This window comes from Zalophus californianus, chromosome X (assembly GCF_009762305.2).
Source record: "Zalophus californianus isolate mZalCal1 chromosome X, mZalCal1.pri.v2, whole genome shotgun sequence".
Lineage (NCBI taxonomy): Eukaryota > Metazoa > Chordata > Mammalia > Carnivora > Otariidae > Zalophus > Zalophus californianus.
This window is the reverse complement of record NC_045612.1, coordinates 103,133,514-103,142,892: the sequence shown is the minus strand read 5'-3', so window position 1 is coordinate 103,142,892 and position 9,379 is coordinate 103,133,514. Positions and strand designations below refer to the sequence as shown.

General features: G+C 40.5%; 1 protein-coding gene across 11 annotated transcripts in view; it reads right to left on the bottom strand.

Annotated features, from left to right (window-relative positions):
• Positions 1-3,204: 3,204 nt before the first annotated feature.
• TAB3 (TGF-beta activated kinase 1 (MAP3K7) binding protein 3) overlaps positions 3,205-9,379 on the bottom strand; it is an 88,332-nt gene continuing 82,157 nt past the window's right edge. For 9 of the 11 annotated variants that reach the window (XM_035725574.1, XM_035725575.1, XM_027608273.2 and 6 more), the window contains one exon: positions 3,205-7,587. In XM_035725574.1, the coding sequence (XP_035581467.1) occupies positions 7,439-7,587 (149 nt within the window). In that variant the 3' untranslated portion in view covers positions 3,205-7,438. The remainder of the gene's footprint in view (positions 7,588-9,379) is intronic. The other 2 variants (XR_004819819.1, XM_035725576.1) reach the window with 2 other exon arrangements.

Here is a 9,379-nt window from a genome sequence, read left to right as displayed (position 1 = left end):
CTGCAGGTTTTCCTTGATGACCTTCATTGGTGACTGGAACTGTGGACTGGCTGATCCTGGTTGCTACTGCCTTCAGTACGTCCCCATCTGTACCGTGTCATTTCTGACCCCCAGAACATCATTTCCTGTTCTCCAACCATTAAAGATGTTTTCATTAGTTATTTTAGAATTTGGGAAGAGAAACTCAAATCCAAAGCTTAAAATAGGAGTTCCCTTGCCACATGTGACCGTTTGATTCCTTGCCAAATTGTATAGGGAATGCAAGCAACTTCAATTATGCTTAACCCAAAGATATTTTTATGAATTAAACCTAACCTACCCATGGCAGACTATTCTTAGTGATTTAAATCAAAATTGGATGGGATTTTTAAAAGGCTATAAATGTTAGTGGTTCTTGACCACTGCAACAGTACTCCCTGAAAACCGCCTGGGTCCCCAAGAGAATAAAGGCACAAATAAGTCAAAACCAAGGAAAGTAATATATCGAGCACTGTGTTCCCAAACCACAATGCAAAACTTGAGGAAGCCAGGCTGTGTGAAAAGCACCTGATTTTCCCTGCACTTTGTATTTTTTTTAAGATTTTTTATTTATTTGACAGAGAGAGAGCGAGAGCAGGAACACAAGTAGGGGGAGTGGGAGGAGAAGCCGGCTTCCCGCCAAGCAGGAAGCCTGATGCGGGACTCGATCCCAGGACCCTGGGATTATGACCTGAGCCAAAGGCAGACGCCTAACGACTGATCCACCCAGGTGCCCTGCACTCCGTATTTCTTAACCACCAGAATGTCAAGAAAGGGCGGTCAGAAGCATACCCATCAAATTCCAAGAGCCAGGAAAAGTGAGGTGGTTTGCCTGATACGAGAACCTGGAAGTGGTGAACCATAATATCACCCACATAATCTGTATCCCATTAAAACCTTTGAAACTCCTATCACAAAACATGGCCAGAGCTCCATCATAGCAAAAGGCCAACAGACCAAAGTTAAGCAGGAAGTCTTTGGAGGAATGCGGGTGGGAGACAAACACCCTGCACCCAACAGTGCCCCAGACTTCTGTGTGGAAAACTGAGCTACTCAATACCTAGAGAGAAATTATGATAAAGATTGTGGGATTATAGGGAGATCATATAGTTCTCACAGATGCCTCTCTTAATTACAAAAAAATGAGTACCATAATGACTCAGTATTGTGTTAACAGATTTGAAGTCATTTTCTATTTCAAAATCCATTATTGAAAAGGGACAACCTAGGGGCGCCTGGGTGACTCAGTCGTTAAGCGTCTGCCTTCAGCTCAGGTCATGATCCCAGAGTGCTGGGATCGAGCCCCGCATCGGGCTCCCTGCTCAGCGGGAAGCCTGCTTCTCCCTCTCCCACTCCCCCTGCTTGTGTTCCCTCTCTCGCTGTGTCTCTGTCAAATAAATAAAATCTTAGAAAAAAAAAAAAAGAAAAGGGACAACCTAGGATGTGGAAAATAAGGGAGTAGGAGAATAAGAAAAATAGTCTACCAACCATTGTTAAAATTGTCTTGCATTTTTTTGTCCATGCATTACTTTACTTACTTTAAGATGCGGTGGGGAGGCAACCAAATAGTAATGAGGGAAAGTTTATGATTTCAGATATGGAGAGAAAACACTTGTGTAGTTTCAAGACGTAAGGGACAACAATTTCAAGTATTCTACTCAGACCCTAATTGAGAACTGCTTGTTAAAAAAAAAAAAACTTGGAAAATTTAACGCAGGATATTTGATATTTGGCAAGGTGCGATAGGAGTATATGGTACTTATGTTTAAAAAAAAAAAAAGTTGATACCTTCCAACCTACTGGAATTTAGACACAGGGCCAAGGTCAATGATACATGTCTTCACTGAGCTGCTCTAATGTTTAGCAAATAAATGCCATTAACAAAAAAAAAATAAAAAAAAAGTTGATAGATGGAATTGCTACGATGTCTAGGATTTGTTCTTTTCAAAATAATCACGGGGGTGGGGGAAATGAGAATACAGATGAAATGCATTTGCTTACATAAGGGTCCTTTTGGAAGCTGGGTAATGAGCAAAGGAAGGATCATTCTACAATTCTGTATTTGGGTGTGTATATGAATTTTAATAATTTTTAAAAAGTAATAAAAATGTTTTGTCTCCTTTTTTTAAAAATTTTTTTATGTTAATCACCATATATTACATCATTAGTTTTTGGTGCAGTGTTCCATGATTCATTGTTTGTGCATAACACCCAGTGCTCCACGCAGAACGTGCCCTCCTCAATACCCATCACCGGGCTAACCCATCCCCCCAGCCCCTCCCCTCTAGAACCCTCAGTTTGTTTTTCAGAGTCCATCATCTCTCATGGTTCGTCTCCCCCTCTGACTTACTCCCCTTTTCTTCCTCTCCTGTTATCTTTTTTTTTCTTAAAATATGTTGCATTATTTGTTTCAGAAGTACAGATCTGTGATTCAACAGTCTTGCACAATTCACAGCGCTCACCGTAGCACATACCCTCCCCAATGTTTTGACTTCAAATATGCTTACTCGCTGAAAAGGCCACCTCCTAGAATTCATCTGTGCTGATCCCTATGCAAATGTTGGAACATGGACTATAGCCTCTAGCAAGTGGGTCAAGGCCTCTGACAATTTGCCTTGGACAAACGACAGGTGACCCCTGAACAACATGGGGGTTCGGGGGCACTGGCCCCCTGCACCGTGGTAAATCCGCATGTAACTTCTGGGTCCCCCAAAACGTAATAAATAGTCTAATGTGGACTGGAAACCTTATAGATACCATAGTGCTTCACCGCATATGTTGTATGTTCTATGTATCAATAGACTATATTGCTACAATAAAGCACACTGAGGAAAGGAAGTATGGAGAAAATCACAAGGAAGACGAAACACATTTGTAGTCCTGTACTGTATTTATCACAGTCCACACGTAAGTGGACCTATGCAGTTCAAACCCGTATTGTTCAAGGGTCAACTTGGAGCTAGCTACAAATGACAAAAAAATTGAGAAAATTACTCATTATTTAAGTTCCTAACATATTCCACCGTTTTCATAAAATTTGCTTATATATCCTTCTACCCAATTTTTAAAGTTAGTGTACACTTAATGCCCAAATCTAACATTTACGACGTGTTCTAATAGAGGAACAGAAATATGGAGGATTATGTTTTTGAGACCGCGTATTTCAGTCTAGAAAATTATGTGTTGGACTAGTTTGATACTATAAATCATTTCTAACTACACAGAAAAGATGCAGAATGTAGTGTTTGCTTTTAGTTTATTAATTTATTTTGCAGGAATCTTTGAATTTCCGAATATGTACTGTTTGGAAGTACGATGCATGCATAGCCTTTTAAGATGCTTTTGTACAATTTCACCTCAAAATGATTCACAGCATACACAGAAATCTAAAAGAAACATGGTATTTACAAGATTTAATAAGTTCTTGCTGTTTTAATGAAGAAACATCAATTCTTTTACAGTAGGGAAACATGGACATTGGGTGTCATTATAAATAAGAATTCAGAATTGTTCAGTCTCAAAGCAACTTTTCATGGCTTTAGAAACTAAGACTGTCATCATCCTATTAATCTCTGAATGCCCAAGCCATGCAAAATCTACTTGTATTAAATATTTGGGGATGCAAATAATAAAAAAAATGCAGGTCTAGTGAATGTGAAAACGTCATCAGAATTAACTTTTACAATAAGAAAATACTGTTAATTCTTTCAAAGAGATACAGTAGTGGTGCAACAGACAGTGCCCAATTTATTCTGATTTTTTATAGTTAATATTTCAGTGGTCATTTTTCTTGCTCGACCAATATACAGACACACACTGTAACATGGATTCATTCAAAGTCTGAACAGTGGTTACAACAGTAAAATAGATCAAATTTAACTATGAAGGGACATCTTCACATTCCAGGATACATCACCGATATTTTCAAAGGACAAATTTTCTATGCCTTATATCCTTGTTTTTTGTTTATACTGTCAAAGACATTATTACAGTCACCTTTTAAAATACTATATAAAACGGAGTTGCCACAGAAAGCTGGATATGAACCCTCAATAACCGGGACAAAACAATGACAAAATTTACGGAAACGGTATTTTTTTTTAATAATTAAAAAGTACTAAAATCGAGACCAGCTCCTTAAAAATTAAACTGCTCATCACACTTCCCATTTCGTTCAGGGAAATAAACAAATTAGCAACACTTTCCCCACAATCCTTTATCTTCTCTAAAACTACCTTTTCTACAATGCAGTTATTTCTTTAAAACCTCCTGCCTCTTTGCTCTCGCATACAAGGTCATTATCAATTCCAAACATTTGACAATGCGTAGCAAGTTTCTGGCTCCTCTATTCCCACTTTAAATTCTGCAGACCTACTCCAAAAGTTAAGGGGCAATGTACTTTTAACAAAACAGCAAATGTGCTTTCTAAAAACCCAGTTTACAAAGCCATGAAATAGTGTAACATGTATCGTCAGGCCTATGTGTTACCAGGTACATCAAACTAGTCATGTTTTCAGAAACAATACTTTTTACTAGAAACACAAAGTGCACCCACGGAACCAGAGAGCCGAAGTAGGGCGGCAGATGGGCACTGCGCGCCTTCTCTCCTCCCACTCCGATGCCGACTGTGCCTGCACATCCATCTGACCAGGAGACCTTTTGCAAAGGCACCTTGAAAGTGGACTGAATTCTTGCTTAAAGCGGTCACGGGCAAGTATATACAGGGGACACAGGTAAACCTCCCAAATGTGTCAGTGTCAGACAGTTTTGCTTACTTGAAAAACTGAATACAGCCTATGCTGGCCTATGAAACTTGGGCACAACCAGAACTGAACACAGACGAAACATCTTTAAAATCCAGCTCTGATGTCTCCTACCCCACCCTCTAACCTATCAGAGAGACTGGTTGCTTCTTTTGCCTGGCAGGTGAAAACGATGATTTACTAGATAGATCACCAAAGGACTGGAACCATGCATCTAGGGTATGAGAACAGCTTACTAACCTGGATGTGTGTTCATGCAATAGTTGTAGTCATCTACAGGGTTTTAATATAGCATCCGACTGTTTGCATACATGCTACTTTCATTCTCAACCGACAAGTGCCAAGTTAACTGCTGCCCCTTCAGCAGATCTAAGAATACTGGTAAACCTTTAGCTAGAACACCAAGCAGGATATATGTTTTTCCCCTAATTTGTTACTTAATACCAAGTGGGGTTGATCATCCCTAAAGAGATACGAAACCATACAAAGGCGAAGGCCTTGGCATATTATAGAATAGTAGGACTGAGAGACGGCTACTGGAGACGGACAGATCCCAGTGTCACAGAAACCTTAAAAGAATGCCGTTTTCAGGTCAATGCTTTTAAGCCCATCTGTTTTCTCACCATTATTTTCACAGTTTGGCCACAGTTTTATGAGAGATGTTTTATCAGTGTCATCACATAGCCACGCATACTTTTGTGAGACGAGTGGATAATTGGGGGGGGGGGGCATTTTCCACATAGGAAAAAAACGTCTTCAAAGCTGTACGCCGAGTGTGAAATTAGATGATTTTGATGGAAAATGATGATGGGTTATTAAGCCTTTGGTTTCATTATACTATTAAGTGCAGCTTGTTTTTCCAGGTCTGCCAGATATCACTTCTAAAGTAGAATACAATGAGAGCTTGAAGAGTGTGTGTGTGTGTGTGTGTGTGTGTGTGTGTGTGTGTGTGTGTAGTGGGGCACACGGTATGGGAGAGGAGGGGGGGAGAGAGAGAGAGAGAGAGAGAGAGAGAGAGAGAGAGAGGGAGGGAGTGTGTGTGTGTGTGTGTGTGTGTGTGTGTGTGTGTGTAGTGGGGCACACGGTATGGGAGAGTAGAGAGTCCTCAAATTAAAACCTCTGGTAAAATCCTTTAGGATCAGAAGCCCTACTGACTTTATTGCTATTTATATTCACCCAAATAACAGGAAGATTCCAAAATCCAATTCTGAGCTAGGAAGGAAATTCAACAGTGATAGAGACCTTCATTAAATGTCCTATTCATAATTTTCCAGTGGTACACCCTAGTGAGTCACATGATTTTATATCTCTTCAGTTATTCATGCCCTAAAGTTGGGGTTTCATAAACAAGGAGTGCTTTAGTATCACCTGAACTAGTTGAACAAACTCAGTATTACCTCTGAATACCATATGTTAAATTGAAACAGTTCTTAGTTTTAAAGTCCTTGGTATTCACCTTTCTCTTAATCCTGTTTCTTGACTAGCCTTCTCTTCCTCCCAAGTAATGCAGTGTACAACTTTATGATCTTGACCAACTGTGATTTCCCTCACACTGGTTTATTAACATGTGCAAATCAATCTGTATTGAACAGCTAATTTTTTTTTTCAGCTAAGTAAGGATTCTGGCACAAAACACTGTGCTGTAAACATCGTGAATTTGTTACAAAACTGGAAGGAGGAAAAAAAAAAGGCCCTATGGACTGCAAACATTTCTTACAGAACCACAGCTGAGCTCAAGATTACCAAATGCATTTTGGAATGGATTTACATTTGGCGTACATTCACTGTGCTATTGGCAAAGCAAAGTTTTATGAGAAGGTCATTCATAAAATCGTACTTGGTAAGGACTTGTTACTTTTAAAGCCAATGGCCTAATAAAAGCATGCAGTAACTTAAAAATTATATCTACTATGTGGCATCATTAGGTCTTAGTTACCAGTGTTGATTTAGCTCGATGAATTATTGTACAAGTAAAAGAGATCTTATCACCTCTGATTGTACTTTTGAAGGAAGGGCAAGATATGCCTCATTCCTGACTGCTACAAAGCACATTTTAAGCCACTGTGTTTGTGTTTGAAATTACCTCTGAAAACAGCAATTACAAATACCCTTATTATTTTGCTTCCCCCTCCCCCACAAAAAAAGTCATGTTCTGGGTGCTTTTTCCTGTCCTTCTCAGTAGGCAACAATGGGAAGAAGCCTGGGGAACCTTGGTTTTCTAGAGAGCTGTGACCAGGGCAGTCTGCCCCGGGAAGTCACAGTCAGTCTGCATGAACTGTAGGTAACATGTCACAGCATGATTGAAAGTTCTAGTTTATAAAGTGAGGGCCGCTCAGCAGTAACTTTAACAACTGGGAGTCCACAGAAGGGTTCTTGACTTCTCTGTGGACATTCTTTCAGGAGTGAATCCTTTCCCAGTTTCAAGTATCCCTTTCTATCTCACTCTGCAATGAGTCAAGAAAGGAAAAAAACAAAAACACAAAATAAAGAGAACACCCCATTTTTCTTGAGTGAGCACGAGCCCTAGAGGGGCACTGCTCCTCCCCCGGTGGAATCAGAAATGAAAAGGCCGGGCAGATGCACAGACTCCCAAGGTTCCTTTTCTTCTAGTGGGTGCTCCCAGTTTCTCTCTCAAGTCGACGTGGACTCTTGGGAGTTCAAGTGTACCGTGGCATCTCGCACTGCTCACAGCGGTTCAGTGCGGGGTGGTTCAGGAAGGTGCAGCTATCACAATTCCATGGGGCCCCCTCATAGTCTTCATCGCGGGGTTGTGTCCGGGGACTCTGTTTGGAGCCAGTTAGATGCTCTGAGGGAAGTTAGGATCAAGAGAGACAAGAGATTGAATTTTTCCAAATATAATCCAAACTGAAAAAAATTACAAAAAAAAAAAGTTTCCTACTTGACCTAAGGTGAAAGCCAGTGAATGTCCATACTACTAGAACAGGAAGTTTATGATACAAATTGTACTTGGTTTGAAAAGATAAATTGAAGTCCAGGATAGACTACCTTCCTCATTCATTATCCATAGATAGTGGTTATACTGTATTCTAGCCGAATGAACAGAAGGAGAAATATCAGGCAGCATGCGAAATTCTGCCCCCAACTTCAGCCCCCCAGGACACGCCCCTCGTAGTAGTGGCTGTACTGTATTCAATATCCGCTGGGATGTCTGTCTCTTTCTGGGAGACCTGCAGCTTCACAGTGTGTATGTGTTAATTATAATGGTTGACAATGACTGCGATGGTTCCTAACCAAGTTGCTCCCAGAATAGTTAAAAGAGAGAGACTATAGTTTTTCATAAAAGCTAAATTCATTCAATGTGAAAGATTGTTTTTTCTATTTTTTCCTTTTTGACATCATAAGGTCCTTCAGATAGTTTTTAAAAATGTCTATATCTGGCAATGTAAAATGCTCGCAACCTTAGGTGGGTCCTCAGGATTTTTTCTTTTTAAAGATTTTATTTATTAGAGAAAGAGAGCACGAGCCGGGAAGGGGTGGGTGGGGGAGGAGGCGCAGAGGGAGACGGATGAGCAGGGAGCCTGAGCCCCACAAGATCCCAGGACCGTGGGATCATGACCTGAACGAAAGGTTAACTGGCTGAGCCACCCAGTGGCCCCAGGCCTCAGGATTTTCTTTAAAAATACTTGAAACTAAAAAAAAAAAAAAAAAAAATACTTGAAACTTAGGGTGCCTAGGTGGTTCAGTCAGTTAAGTGTCTGCCTTCGGGTCAGGTCATGAACCCAGGGTCCTGGGATCGAGCCCCACGTCGGGCTCCCTGCTCAGCAGGGAGGTCTGCTTCTCCCTCTGCCTCTCCCTCTGTCCCTGCTCATGTACTCTGTCAAATAAATAAATAAAATCTTAAAAAAAAAAAATACTTGAAACTTAGATTCCTCCTAGATCCTCATCTTTCTGGCCTTGAGCTCAAAACAAGGCTCTTTGCTTCGGGAGTTAATTTGTAAATCCTGCTTTTTAGGAACAGTCCCTACTGAAAGTGGCAGCAGTGAGTAGGAGGCTAAAGATATCTGGGTGGAATTCCCCCTGGAATCTGGAGCATGGCCAGGAGGCTGGGAAAAATCTACCTGTAAAACACTGGAAATCATCACTGTGGACTGCAAATGAGATTAAGATCTAAGGTAGGCAGCCTACCTAAACCGGTCACAGAAGAAACTAAGATGGAAGGCTTTAATCAGTTACCATTTGGGGTTAAGTCTATCTTCCAATGGAAATTAATGAGCTCACTTGCGGTTAGCAATTCGTATTTCATGACAAATGGCTGGTGTGAAAAGAGAACTAAGTTTTAGACCTCGAACCTTACAACAGGCAATAATAAGGCTCAGGCTGAAACAGGAGGGAGATGTTAGCTTTACCACAGAATAGACAACCACTGGGTTCATCAACCTATTCGTAGAACTATAAAAAGAAGAATGGGTTTGTTTCTCTGGCCTCAACTGATGATTTGAGTGGCCATTATCACCCACCTTGTATCTTTTGGCTCATGACTCCAAAACACAGAGACTTGATAGTTTTCTTTTTTGTACAATATGGAAGAATAAAAAGCACATTTAACTGTTACAGCCTTCTGTTAGAGGAAAAATGTT